This window comes from Acipenser ruthenus, chromosome 2, assembly GCF_902713425.1.
Source record: "Acipenser ruthenus chromosome 2, fAciRut3.2 maternal haplotype, whole genome shotgun sequence".
Taxonomy (NCBI): Eukaryota; Metazoa; Chordata; class Actinopteri; order Acipenseriformes; family Acipenseridae; genus Acipenser; species Acipenser ruthenus.
This window is the reverse complement of record NC_081190.1, coordinates 12,418,989-12,434,331: the sequence shown is the minus strand read 5'-3', so window position 1 is coordinate 12,434,331 and position 15,343 is coordinate 12,418,989. Positions and strand designations below refer to the sequence as shown.

General features: G+C 38.7%; 1 protein-coding gene across 1 annotated transcript; it reads left to right on the top strand.

Annotated features, from left to right (window-relative positions):
- Positions 1-5,627: 5,627 nt before the first annotated feature.
- Positions 5,628-15,343, top strand: LOC117403511 (endosomal/lysosomal proton channel TMEM175-like). The gene is made up of 10 exons (XM_034005660.3): positions 5,628-5,949; positions 6,806-6,844; positions 7,428-7,525; positions 7,826-7,877; positions 8,065-8,100; positions 9,500-9,583; positions 10,755-10,919; positions 11,334-11,412; positions 11,775-11,910; positions 12,132-15,343. Exons 1-10 carry the CDS (start codon positions 5,749-5,751, stop codon positions 12,793-12,795), a joined length of 1,554 nt encoding a protein of 517 aa, XP_033861551.2. The 5' UTR covers positions 5,628-5,748; the 3' UTR covers positions 12,796-15,343.

Here is a 15,343-nt window from a genome sequence, read left to right as displayed (position 1 = left end):
TGGCATGTATCTGATTATTGAAAAGTGTAAGAGGTTAATAATCCTTGTAGTTAGTGGCAAATGAATGGAATTTAACCAGCAGCTTTCTTTTGGCAAAAGTACACATCACATATTTATTTACTTTTAATTACATTTCTTTCCTTTCCTACAATCCCATCTGAACTCTCATTAAGGTGTGTTCCTGACATTATTGCCTCCAGCAATGTCTGGGGAATCTTGCAGAGAGAAGCTCCACTGGAATAGCTGCAAGCTTCCTCAGAGCTAATGCCTTTGAAAGTCTGCAGCCAGGCCAGCACCGAGCTCCTTACACAACAGCTTACCTCCCTCGGGAGAGAGCTGCTACAGAAACCAACACACTTCACAAGCACCCAGCAGTGCCAACGACGTTCCTGATGTCACCTCCAGTTTCCAAAAGATCAATTGAGGATATTTACTAGTTTCTGTTCTCCCGTGACACTTCCAAACCAGATCTCCATAAATGGTAGGTCTAAACCATCTCAGTGCAGAGAACAATTGCTTACTATTTAAATTTTGTTATAGAAAAATATTTGTGTATTAAAAATGGTCTTATTTAAGAGTAACTTTCTTGATATGGTGTTGAGAAATAGAACTGCTATGTCTCTTTCAGGAGACATGGCAATATTATATCATTGTAAAGACAATGACTCACAAATATGTGTATTTGTAGATTTATGACTGTTCAGCTCAGTTGAGCAGAGGACACAGAGGTAGCTTCTGACAAGTTGACTATTGTCCAGGCTTACATTCTGTTACATTACTTATGTTCTGACCTAGACAGCACTGCAGAAAGAGCATTCTTTCCACATCCTTCAAGACATACACTGAACATGGCATTTGCTTACGGTAAAAAATAAAAAATAAAATTAAAATGCCATTTTCACACAAACCACAGTATTCTACTGCAAACACACCATAAAAAACAGTATTTTCACATAAGAATATCTTTTGTGAGCTGCTTTATTTTCTTTTTACAATTAATAATATTAGCAATGACAATATGTTGCAATTAGCATAAACCTTACCTTATGGTACAGTTGTGGAGTTTGGTTATGATTGTATTCCAACAGAAGAATGTTAATTCAACGTGGTTTTAAACACTTCCAGCATTTCTAGAACCTAAATCTACTTACAATGTTATGTAAGGTCAGAAAAATAAAGGGCATGTGTTTTTCAACCCTTGCATGGCGTAACTGGTTCTGAAATGTGTAAAGTAATGAGGTAAAACCTGTAAGGAGTGATGCCCAGCTCTGAATAATGGCATTATTCACCTCAATGCAGCTCTGACAACGTACCATTTGGTAAATAAGTGATATATACTTTAATGGTTACACCTACATTGAAGTATTTAACATGTGTCAGCCTACATTGCTTATACAATGTATGGCATTCAAATTGTCTTCATGTGACCATAAAATAGAAATGCTTGAGTCTGCCAAGATTTACTTGACACAAGTGACATTTAAATGAGCTTGGAACTCTCAGGTGACTTTTGTCTGAACTGCCTACATGTTATCAGGTATTGTTCAGTTTTATGCAATAAAGTGTCATGCAGACATGGAATGGCAAGCTTTAGCTAATGCATCTTAGCCAACATGCCCACTACTTAAAATGTCCTAGGTAAAGTGTAATTTTTTTCTTGAAGCTCAATTATTTTTGAAAAATAGGTAATGGGCAAATAATTGAGCTGCTTGTTGAATGTATTTTTTTTTTTTGTCACCAGGTTCTGAAATTAGTTTGCAACCCCACTGATACCTTTTTTACACCCCCCAGGGTCTCTCTCTTCCCAGCCTGAGAACCCCTGGATTTGTGTTTGCTTTTTGATTACATTCTGTGGGATAGCAGCAAATGTCCACTTCACTTTTTAAAGACATGGACTAAATTAGATTCAGGTGTATCCTTATTAGGTCCAATTAATGTTCTGATGCTTGAAAGCACAAGGTCTCAAATTGCTTTATAATGAAATAAGGAGTTCCAGCCCTAGAGAAATACAAAGTATAAAATATTTAAATTGATCCCTTTGAAATCCCTAATAACACATTCATGGGGAAGGAGCCCAGGCTATAAGAATAGCTTGTTAGATCATAGATTGGGTTGGTTGAGGAGAGACCACTAGAGAAAACATATAAAAGGCTTGTCTTGCTTGATGAGAGGCGTGGCCTCCAAGACCGTGCACAGCATCCCTCGAGGATGGAATAGGTAGCAGATGCAAACCTGAATCCCTCGTGGATGGAATAGGTAGCAGATGCAAACCTGAATCCCTCGTGGATGGAATAGGTAGCAGATGCAAACCTGAATCCCTCGAGGATGGAATAGGTAGCGGATGCAAACCTGAAAATGAAAAGACAGGACAGGAGAGTAGTTACCCTCGCTATTGGGGAACTGCTCATGGTAGGAGCTAGCAATACTTTGTTGAGCTGTGGAAATGTCAGAAATTGAAGAGCGAATGTACAAGTCAACTGCTGAAGAAGACCAGCACCCCAGCCTCTTAATGAGATGCTGGTTGTTTCTCGCCATGTTGCTGCCCCGATCCTGAAGGAGTGAGGGTTGTAGAACTGGGGCGGGAGGCCTACCTTGGAGATCAGGGAGGCCAGGTGGGAAGAGAACCAATGTCTCAATACAACTGAACGGGAAGAATCCACGAACAGCGGGTCTGAAGTTCATTGTGTCCAGGGTGATGCCTAAGAACTCCAGAGCGTGTACTGGACTGACGGTTTTCTCCTCCGAGAGGGGGACATTGAGTGCAGAGAATAGTGTTCTGAATTTTGTAATTGCTTCTGCTGGGGAGTCCGAGGAAGGAGAGATCAGGAAAGTGGTTGAGCAGGTGAAGCAAAAATGGAATGTGGCAGGAGTTGAGTAGTAACCAGCAGATGGCTTCGGAAAGCAAGTCGAATATGTTAGGGCTGCTGTGGCAGCCTTTATGTGTCTGAGATTGAATGAGAGTGCTGATTCATTGAGGGTCCGAGGTTGCTGAGTGTAAGTTATTGCAAATATACGATGATACTGGGTAGAAAATCTGTGCTGCAGACCGTTGATGAGGTAGGTTGTGAAGAGCTGGTCTGGGTGATGTTCGAGGGCTTCAATCAGAGCTGGGATGATTATTGGGGGTGGAAACTGTGAGCAGTTTCGAACATTATTTCTTGGGGGCGCCTGGGCAAACTGATTGAGCGTGGGCGTCACCACAGTAGTTGCATATATAGAGATTCCAGCAAAACTTGGATTAGCAGACAGAGGAGTTGAAATTGTTAGAGTTGCTTGGAACCGGCAAATCTGATGTTACAGCCGTATTTATCTGGGTTCCTGGAAGAAGAAGGTGGAGCTGATGTGTGGCCTGCATGGGGAGCTGCAAATTGGGCCGCTATCCTGTCTCTGAAGCGGGGCGGAGTGGAAAGGGCTGCTCTGTGGGAGGTTGATGCTGAGGCAGTCTTAAGGCACAAGAAAAATGCGCTGTAGAAGTGCAGACTGTGCATGCGTTTGCCCTTATCCCCCCGAAGACTAGTGAACAAATCGGGATCGGAGGCAGCCCAGTTGATGATGATGTTGTCTGACGCTTATATGGAAGCTGCTTTTGCTGCAAAATCTTTGGAACATTTCAATAAATAAACTGTATGTGCTGAACAATCCAAAAATGCTAAATATACAATTATTATAATAAATATTAGAAACACATTTAAAAAATAAAATAATATTTGTTAGATGGTATCAGTTAAGCAGGAAATATGCTACTAACAGTCAACAGTGCCCCCTACTGTTCCTTGGCCAAAGTGAGTTGTTTGAGACTAATTCACAAGACATTTCAGGTCTTTACATCTTTACAAAATATTACTTTGTTAGCACTTATTGTAAGTTGAGAAAGACACACAGGAAGCATGATGAATGAATGTGTTTGCATTTCTTGCTAATTTCTTTAAATGTGTACAATCACAAATTTCAGTTCTATAAACCTAATTTGAATTTAATACAATCTAATTTTAAATAAACTGTGTGTGCCTCTCTCTCTCTCTCTCTCTCTCTCTCTCTCTCTCTCTCTCTCTCTATATATATATATATATATATATATAGTTTACAAAAAGCAAACTTCACAGCATAATACCTACAGTTGTGTTTCTCCCACATGTGAAAAATATTGCACAGGATAAGACTGATAAATACCTTCTGGACCTGTAGAAGGAAAAACCTGATCTGGCAAGATATATTTAATAATATTTTAGAAGCATACAATTGGGCCTACAATATCCACTCAGTGTTCTGTCTGCTGGGGCTTTGTAACTCCAGTATTTAAAGAACATCATGTAATATGTGTTTCTTTATATGCTTCCTTGATGTTCAAGCAGCTTAATTTATAAAGATTGAAAAGGTTCAAAGATGCCCACGAGAAATGAATGAATTAAAAATCTATTAGTGAAATGTGTCTGACAGAGGGAAATTAAACACTGTAGCAAAATATAGTTGGTTTGCAGGAATGCCATTGGTTATAATAGAAGATTAGGCACTCCATATTCTGCAATTTAAGTTGAAGTTGGTCAGTGGCATTCATACCCTGCTAACGGTGTAAATTCAAACATATGACCCATTAGTAACATACAAAAGTTGATAAAAATGACGTATGGTGCTGGTGCTGAAGAAGTCCTGAATTTCCAGATCAAATTCCATCCCAATTGAATAAGCGCTTCTTTAAACATTTAAAATGGAAATGGATCATTCAACAAACACAAAGACAGTGTGCCTCTATCTACTTTCAGATTGGGTTGCTCTTCAGGATCATGATATTGTCATTAAGCTGAGTTAAATAAGGTCCTTAGCAAGATTCATCACAACTGGACAAGTAGCTCTATAGTTAAAATATACAATAATAATAATAATAATAATAATAATAATAATAATAATAATAATAAACAGTTAGTCAGAAAGTTTTTTTACATTTTGAAAAAACTGTTCAGAAAACTCTAAAGTGTGTCTTAGGTACATCCAGCTTCCACTACAGCACTTACAGGAATATGCATTCACAGCTGGTACAAGTACCCATAATTTACCCACACAATTCAAAAGAAATAAAAAGACTGCCTTGTATAGGCCTAAGTGTACTGCATTGGACCAGAAATAGGCTGGGATAGTAGACCCCCTACAGACCTTTGGTGTCAGTTTAGTACATTGTTTTATAGTTTCGCGTTCTATGTAGTTTGTTTATATTCCCCTTTGAAAACTGTTTACCACTGTGCATCACTGCTACTTAAATAAGGACGTCTGGGCTGCTTTTGTGCGCAGAAATAGTTTAAAATGAATTAGGTTATGTCAATGCTCAACATACTGGTAACATTTTATAAGCACCAAATAATATTTTCAGTGCAGGAACTTACCGTGTAGAAATATTTTTAAAACCATGAGACACATCTCCTTTAATGTGCTAAACCCCCAGGCTACATTTATGTTCATATGACCACAGTCCCACTGAAATGCTTTAGAATGCATTTTAAAGCTACAAAATACGTAGTGTCACACAATATTATAAAAACAGCATTGTGGAAATGGTTTCAATTCACAATCTCAACAGATTCGCGGTGCAGCAATTATTTTCCTGTCTCTTTAATTAATTCACGCCGTCTTTATTGTGTCACTTCCTTTAGGAATCCTTCTTCCTCATAGGTCGTTATACTGCAGCTGTGTTTGTAAACAGAGGTCTTGCGTATGAATGTTTTCTTGAAGCTTGCTTAGACAGTTACAGATATAGTAATGGCAGAAAAAGAGGAGAATGAGATTATTGAGCACCATGTTAGTGAGGAAATGGAAAAGAAAAGATCCAGGACAAGAGATTCTCATTCATTTCTGGAGAGTGCCACCATCTCTGAGAAGGAGGGGCACAGCAGTACCCAGTCCTCACACCGGCTGCTAGCCTACAGCGATGCACTCATCTCCATAATAGCTACTATTATGGTAAGATATAGAATGATTGATTTTTTGTTTTGTTTTGTTTTTTTTCATACTGGTGTATTTTGCGGTTTTCCTGTGACAACAATTCTGCCGCAATTCGGACACTCACGTGAGGGCATTGGTAGAACATATTTTATTAAAACAATGCACATCTTGTAACATGCAAACTATCTTGTTCACTACAATACAATAATATGCATACGTTATTACAAATGTATTGTTGTATTTTGGAGTCGCTCAGCATTCAACAACTAACACTTAACTTCTAAAATCTGATATGCATATTTTAATTTAAAACACCGAATCAGGTAAAACTACAGTATTTTAGAGGGCCAGGAAATCTCACAGGAGACCCTGCATTTACAGTACAGAAAAAATTCAACCCAACCCCTAGAGATGCACAGTATCGTTATAAGTAGTGAGAGGTTGAATGGATAGGCAGATCTATAAAATAGCATACTGGTAAAATAAACCAAATGCCTCCAGTACTGAGAATCTCTGAACTTTGTGCTAGTTCTGTTTAAGCCAGCTCAGCCCCTGACTCAGTGTGTCATGGCGTACTGTGTGGCTTCTTGCCTACTGTGAAGTATATACTGTGTGACTTCCTTCCTCTATGGTTTTCATTTTACAACAGCAAGCAATCTATTGTGTACATTCTGATTTGGCATGGGCACATGCAATATCTGTCCAGCATGCTTATAGTCAGGTGGTGCTTTCAGTAGTTATATTGGCATTGAGTGCAGTACCAGTACATTTAAGCACAACGTTGGTAAACAGACTACACAGGTGCAGCTATAAGCATAATGATTCAAAGTTTGTTTTGCTGTAATAATCCAAACCTCCCTTTCTTTGTTTTCAGATTTTGCCTGTAGCACATACAAAGATAGAGCCAGACCAGGTAACATTTCATGCTTTCGTGTCAGTGCCTAGGACTGTAATGCATTCACTGGCATATTACGAATGCATGTGTTTAGTCATTCCTCCCTCTTTTTTGTGAGCCTAAATGCTAGTCACACCGTAGATGGAAACAGTGCTTGTGGTCCGAGTTCACTGTGAAACTGTTCCTTCCACACTAAAGCTCGCAGGACTGTTACAAATCAGTCAGGGCCAGCATGACCACACCCTCACTGGACCCAGCTGTCTGGCAAATCATGTGTCTGTATCAGAATCCCCCATCACCAAGATGGCAGCACAGTAAACAGTATCTGCCAGACAGAACTGTGGCTTTAAGAGGCTGTCAATGGGGTTTATATGCATGCTCTTGCTGTGTTTTAACAGTATTTTTCTTTTCAATGACACTGATGTAAATGAGGTACTGCATTTCACAGAGATTACTTATTGAACATTTTAACATACTTATTAACAGTATGTTTTATTTAAAAAAGGGCAATTGTATTTTAAACAAATCCAGTAGTATGCCAACATTGACTCATACAATGTGTTGCTATGAACAGACTAAAACACTAAATGTATTTAAACAGGAACTACAAGAAAGTTTACAGCAGCTCCTGACAACAAAAATTGCTGTGTACCTGATGACCTTTTTAATAGTCACTGTGGCTTGGGCTGCACATATCAGGTAAGAAAATATCTGCTGTGCCTCTCAACAATATCCATTTTAGGATTCTGAACTTGTCTTTTAGTGTATGTTTGGCATGGTGCTGATAAACGTTTTAGTAACTAGGTCTTGCCATAAGCTGTGGCATGTACTGCTTGCTCTCATTTTCATTTACAGCAGTTAAAGGATGGTAAAAACATACTCGATATTTTTCTGTAGGATTATTAAATCTCAAGTGGGACAAAAATCTAGACAGTGCAGAGTTGTTTTTTTTCACCGAATTGAATTTAAAGATTTTCTTTTTAATGTGCCTTTTTGCAGATTATTCCAAGTAATTGAGCGAATAGATGACTTCCTAGCACTTCTTAACCTGGTGAGTTTTGTGTAACCTTTATTGTGCTTCATATTACAGTACAAACACTAGAACAGGGTACAAATAATATATAGTGTAGAGAGACATACATCGTAGCACTTAAACTTAATCACTATTAAGAATTGAGTGGTTTAGGAACAAAAGAACAACACAATGTAATTTAACTATGTGCTTGTTTTTTTTTTAGGCATGTATGATGCTAATTACTTTCCTGCCATATACAGTGAGTATTCCTTTTTGTTTATAGCTATGTTTTTTGTTTAGTTGTTATTAAATTTAATTTGAATATTTTGCTCAATATGAACAGTGCAGGAGACATTGTGCTGCTTAAGATCGTTTTAGCATACCAGAGATAAGGATCTCTAATCTGCACTAATTTAGCAGTTCCAACCTTCATAGACTATGTGATTAATGTGGTGTAGAAAAGGAAATTGCATTTTCATCCAAAGTGGATTGACAGTGTAAATAAAGCAGTACTTGTTTAATGGCTTTATGTTGAACATGACCTTGAGACTGGACAAGAAACACATTGATTTGATCTGCTGTTTTCTCCCAACCAGTGATGTGTATCTGGAATGTTAACCTTTGGAATACTGCAAGTCAGCGACAGCATAGTTGTCGAGTCCTTTGTGATGCAGTCTGATAAATGTTGCCCTCCATCCTAGAGTACCTAAATAAGTGTTTTTTTTTCTCGCTTGAGTTAATAGTTGTAATACTTAATACTATCCATAGGGGGAGCAATTTCTGTCAAAGGTGTGTATATGTGAAGAAGGTCAATTTACACTGAAATACCTCTAGGATAGTGGTGCACAACTCAGGTCATGGAGGGCCGGTGTCTCTCCTGGTTTTTGTTCTAACCATACCCTAAATGAATTAATTGGACCAGTTAAGCTTCTAAGGTCCAGTAAAGTACTTTAGAGTGCAGTTGGAATAAAAACCTGCAGGGACAACGGCCCTCCAGGACCGAGTTGTGCACCACTGCTCTAGAATGACCCTTAGAGAAATCCCTTTTGATACTGTACCTTCTGTGCTGCCTTGAATCCGGAAGAGTGCTGTATTAAAAATCTCTTGGGAGATGCAGCTTTTATAGGTTACAGAACACGTATCTGTGATTCCATTTGCATAACAAATGTATAGATTATCTCTACAAGATCAAATCGGGATGAAAACTGCAATTTCCATGTTGTAAACCCCTACATCTAAAGTATATTGAATGAAGTGTAATACAAAAGCCCTAATTTCTAATTTGCAGTTGGTGAAAGTAATTTGGAAAGTTCAAGGGTGCTAAACACAGGTATTGCTCAGTGTGTTAAGTGGTGTTGCAGGCTGATTCAGTACCCTCTCATGTCTTTTATCTCTGGTTAGGGCAGGTAAGGATAAATGTTAGTATCAAGTTAAATGGGTTCGGTGGTCTTAGCTTAGTTCCTGTAGAAACACAAGTCAATATAAAAAAATTACCACAAAACTTGCCTCAAGTGTCACTCTCAGCCTTCTCTGGAACGGAATGGCAGGGTGTACGTACCTGAGTGTATCCAGTGGCATTGTCTTTTACCTTTCATGACGTTATGTTTTTTTTGCTCGGTGTTCTTTGGATAAATGTAACTTTCTTATGTTTTATGTAGTTCTCCTTGATGGCTACATTCCCAGAAGTTCCACTTGGAATTCTGTTATTCTGTGCTTGTGCAATAGTTATAGGTCTGATTCAGGTAAGATGTTCTATTGTTGATATTCATATAGCAGTGTTTAAAAATGTTTTTTATTATTGTTTAAACTTATTAAACATTCTTTCTAGTTAATTCAATTAAAAGTGGAGCCTCTGATTTCAGTTAATTTGTTAGTAGTTAAAACCGTTTAACTATGAGAAACTATTAAATGAAATACTAACAGATGCTGCTGGTTACTCTCTGCATTGGATAACAGCAAGACATACCTGCAAACATGGACTATAAAGAAACAAATCATCAGGCTCATGTGAGCTGTGAAAAGCAATGCATCTCTACTGCATCACAATGTTGACTCACATGCAACTCCTTGTGGTTATGTGAGCTGTGAAAAGCAATGCATCTCTACTGCATCACAATGTTGACTCACATGCAACTCCTTGTGGTTATGTGAGCTGTGAAAAGCAATGCATCTCTCCTGCATCACAATGTTGACTCACATGCAGCTCCTTGTGATTATGTGAGCTGTGAAAAGCAATGCATCTCTACTGCATCACAATGTTGACTCACATGCAGCTCCTTGTGGTTTTTGAGAAGCCTTATTTCCAGGCAAAATTCATTAAATCTGTTTCATTAACAGAGCTACTGTGTAGAATCCTGGGTTATTTAACACACTGAAGTAATAAAACACTGAATCAAACAGATGTCCTGTCTTCAATTTTCTTATTACTTTTTAAGTAGTGTCAATCTGTCTGTATGTCACACTTACATTTTTACATGCACATACTGTACTGTTACTTTTTACATTTTGGATTCCTTAAGGTTTCCTAATAAATATATTTAAAACACATAACAAAATAGACTTCTGTGCCTTTAAATACGCCTTGCAATTCCTAGTCTTTACAGAGAATCTCTTCAACAGCCTGCTGCCTATACTGTCTTGTGAATCATACAGACAGAACCTCCAATGAACTGACTCATACACTGCTAGTAGTGCTGCTAAAATAACCTACTCACCATAATAACTCACCATAACTCACCATAATAACTGCAATAATTATCGGTACACAAATGGCCACTGAATTGCCCAGTATTAAACTGAGCAAGTTTATTTAAATCACTTTGTTATTTGTATGTCAGTATTGTAAGAAAACATGATTCAAGCCTGTCATGAATGCCATATTTGCATCTGCTAACCATGTCCCTCTGTTTGCAGGCTGTGATTGTCATATACGGATTTGGCCATCCTTACCTATTGAATGACCACATACAGATATCAGAAAACCAGACCTTCTACAAACGCCACATATTAAAGATTATTTTAAGAGTCCCTGCTTTCTGCTTTTTTGCAGGGATCTTTTCTTTCATATTTTTCCCGCTGGTACGTGTTTGTTTTAAACTGTTTATGCAGTCTTACACAAACAACATTTAAAGAGCTAGCTTGACATTTAAATGGGATACACTGGGGTATATGTCATTATCCCAAGCAGGTTGGTGGTATAGTGGAGGCAGTCATTCATACATCACACTGTACATGTTTGAGAATCACTGAAGTTGTAACAAAGCTTTATTTGCCTGAATTTTACTGAACTGCATAGACATTTATGCTACTGGTAGAAGTTTTTACACTTTCTGTCCTTATTGATTGTTAGGCATGTATGATGCTAATTACTTTCCCAATCCAAGGATAAAAATAAATAAATAAATAAACTGAGGTTTGTTCATGTTGCTTAGTTATGTGTAACGTGTTGTTTTTCGTTTGGTCCTGGTGTTTCCTTTGAATTTTTCTTTGCAGTCATACGTTCTCCTTGCCCTGGTCATCTTCCTTCCTTACATAACCCAGTCCTTAAAATGGTGTGGAAACAAGATTGTTGGTGAGTTAGCCATCTAAATATTTGGTACATTTTGCTATAAATTCATAATATACTTTGATAATACATTGCTAATATATTTTATTAAAAAAACATTCTCAGCGTTGGTACCATCTTTGAGTGATTAAGTAAAAGGGGTGAGGCTGCACAACTCATGACAACAGAAGCTGTTGCTGTTTCTTTCTCCATATATTTTTGGAAATTTTCTTTTTTCTTTTTGAAGCTGCTGAAAATGTTCCGGGGAAGGTTGCAGCAGCTTTTGTCATGGTGATGTCATGGAAAATAAAGCTTGATTGTGTGTGAATTATTTATTTATTCAGATTTTTTTGAATCTGAAATATATACAAGTGATTTGCTTTCCCAAGGTCGTCAAGAGGAGCTTCCTGAGAGCATGTTGCTCTACTCATACCACCCAAGTGAGCCTCTCAGCAAAGAGCGGGTTGAAGCCTTTACAGATGGGGTATATGCTATTGTAGCCACACTTTTAATTTTGGATATATGGTAAGTCACATAGACAGAAGAAATATTTTCACCTTAAAGTATGCATACCAATTGCATAGGAATAGAATTTTCTATTTTCTATTTTCTATTTTCTATTTTAATATTTTACTAATGTGTGGATACATTTTTAAATGTACTGCACCTGTATTTATTGATTTATTTTAGGAAGAAAGTATTCAGTATTCTTCCATTTTCCCCAAACTGCAATCTTCTTTTTACAGCGAGGACAATGTTCCTGATCGTAACGAGGTGAAGGAGAAGTATCAAGGCAGTCTGATTGCAGCTCTCAGCGAGTTTGGCCCCGAGTTCCTGGCTTACTTTGGCTCTTTTGTGACTGTGGGGCTCCTCTGGTTTGTTCATCATTCACTGTTTTTGCACGTAACCAAGGCGACAAGGTTCATGGGCCTACTCAATACGTTTTCACTGGCGTGTGTCGGGGGCCTTCCTTTGGCCTATCAGCTTACTCACGAGTTCACAAAAAACTCACGCAACGAACTGGAGGCCATCCAGATCAGCTGCGTCATCATCTTTTTCGCTGGCATCTTCCAGCTCGCCATTTGGGTCACTGCCCTCTTCAATGAAAGGGAAACTCTGCATCCATACGTGAGGTACGGGGGCAGAGAACATGCTTTCATGTTTGCCAAGCTTGCCCTGTACCCCTCCGTCACGCTCACCACTTTCTTCCTCACTTGCATTTTGAGTAAGTTCAGTGCCCAGATTTTCCATCTCATGCAAATCGTTGTGCCGTTTGCTTTCCTAGCCCTTCGTGTTCTTGTCAGCGTTGCCTTGTCACTTTTAAAGTTAGTGTTTCGTCCGGCCAAACCGATGCACAATGCATTCGAGGAAGATGAAAGTCGTTTGCCGTTCAATGATGTTGTGTCTTAGCCTAGATTTTAATAGACTTACAAGAAAAAAAATCTGTTGGGTTGGTTGCCTTTATTTTTCTCCTTTGTTTTGAAATGGCTCTACCTTTTATGGTAATTGAAACCATTAGTGCAAGTACTTCAATAGTGACCATAAATATTGCTTGAAGGAGTTTGATACTATGACTCATGAAGCATCAGTTCTATCATTTAGGTAAAAGTAAAATATTTCATGAGACGAGAATGGACAGGTTGTGAAACGCTGCATTACCTTCGCCCCCCTCTATTTTCTGTTGTGTCAGAGAGAGGCTTTTAACTGTCCCGTTCTTTGGGTTTAACAAATAGACATTATGAATGAACTCCATTCTCAAGAATGAAGTTCATTCATATTAAGGTACATATAAATGTTACTTTTGCTTTTAAAGAAAAGCCTACTGTAATTAGCCCATCCAGGAAAGCACAGTCACTTTAAGCTAATGCAACTGAAACTCACCTATAACTTACGTACAACTCACCTCATCCAAATAGTCTTTCCAATACCTTTTTATCTGTTTCATTACACAATTAATTGCTAGCTGACAGAAAAGCTTACCTAAGTCAGTTTGCTCTAGTCTAGAGGAAAGTGCCAAGACCTGTTACTTGGAGCACATTGCTTAATTCGGGAGATTTATAGCAATAAATAGTGCCCACTTCATTACACTGTAAGTTTAGAGCCAGTTCAACAGTAAATGCTGCAGTAGGATTTTATCCAATTAAAAAAAATATATATAAAAAATAATCTGGAAACATTCTTCATTTATTTTGTTGATGATCGTTTTTATAAATGCTTTTATTTTAAATTCTATGATAATTTGTAAGTGCATTTTTATATTATTGTGCTAAGCACAAAGAGTTTGTCAACTGCTAATGGGCCTGCCAGTAGAAAACCGTCCATAAAATGGACTCTCGGTTGTTTATAATTCATTGGATTATTATCCTGAGATCCCTTCCTGCTGAATGTTGTTTTCCATTCATGTTCAATAAGGGTTAATGATTTCTGTAACATGTTTTATGATTGTAATGTATTTTTGTCAATCATCTTTTTTTTTTTTTTTTTTATTGTTGCATTAAATGCGTAATGCAGATTTATCCCATTAGATGGCACTGTTGTGTAAGCATTCTGTTACAACTTGTTTAACCAGTATAATTAGGCTGTGTATAGCAAGCAGAGGACTGGTTCCTGTTTTTCAGTTACTATACCTAGTACCAGGCTTGCAGTGTCATTGGCAGAACTATGCATGTAAAAAAAATGTTTAACCTTGTAGACTGCTGGCGAGTACACTGACTGCCACCCTGCAGAGCTGACTGCCACCCTACAGAGCTAGTACACTGACTGCCACCCTACAGAGCTAGTACACTGACTGCCACCCTGCAGAGCTAGTACGCTGACTGCCACCCTACAGAGCTAGTACGCTGACTGCCACCCTACAGAGCTAGTACACTGACTGCCACCCTGCAGAGCTGACTGCCACCCTACAGAGCTAGTACACTGACTGCCACCCTGCAGAGCTAGTACACTGACTGCCACCCTGCAGAGCTAGTGCACTGACTGCCACCCTACAGAGATAGTACACTGACTGCCACCCTACAGAGCTAGTACGCTGACTGCCACCCTGCAGAGCTAGTACGCTGACTGCCACCCTACAGAGCTAGTACGCTGACTGCCACCCTGCAGAGCTAGTACACTGACTGCCACCCTACAGAGCTAGTACGCTGACTGCCACCCTGCAGAGATAGTACGCTGACTGCCACCCTGGAGAGCTAGTACACTGACTGCCACCCTACAGAGCTAGTACACTAACTGCCACCCTACAGAGCTAGTACACTGACTGCCACCCTGCAGAGCTAGTACAATGACTGCCACCCTACAGAGCTATCTCCCTCTGTCACGCAAATTGATCAGTGAGCCACTGACACTGGCCTGTATTGCTGTTGGGTATTTGAAGGCATTTAGACCCTGGTATCTACATGCTGTTATAAATATGATACAGGAAGCCAACATAAGTGCACCTTCCAGTTACCTGTACTATTCAGCTCCTCTTTTTTATATGTATAAATAGTCCTGGTTCCATTTTCAAAATACCTCACTGGATAGCAGCCATTTAGGAAGTCATGATTGGGGAAGCCTATGTCTTATGTTAACTTTTGGGCTAATAAAGCTTCTTATTGTTGTTTTGCTTTCATGTATAATTACAGTGAGTTGCTTTTTACAGTGGCTGACACACTTTCATTCCAGGTTCCCAGTCAATGTTTTAGCTGTCAGAATGTCCTAGTGCTAGTTAATAAAATACTTTTTATTAGCATGTAATTATATCTTTATTGATATGATGGTTGGCAGCATTGACGTTCACAGGGCGCACTCCAATACCTACACTGCAACTCTACTATTTATAGGCAAACTGTATACAAGCTTGGGTAGTGAGCGGAACTGTGCTCGTATAAAAACTGAGCTGTTCCAAAACCTGAAACTGCAAAATGGATGTTTCTATTTTGTTTGTTTGTTTGGGTCTGAATAAAACTGAATAACTGCT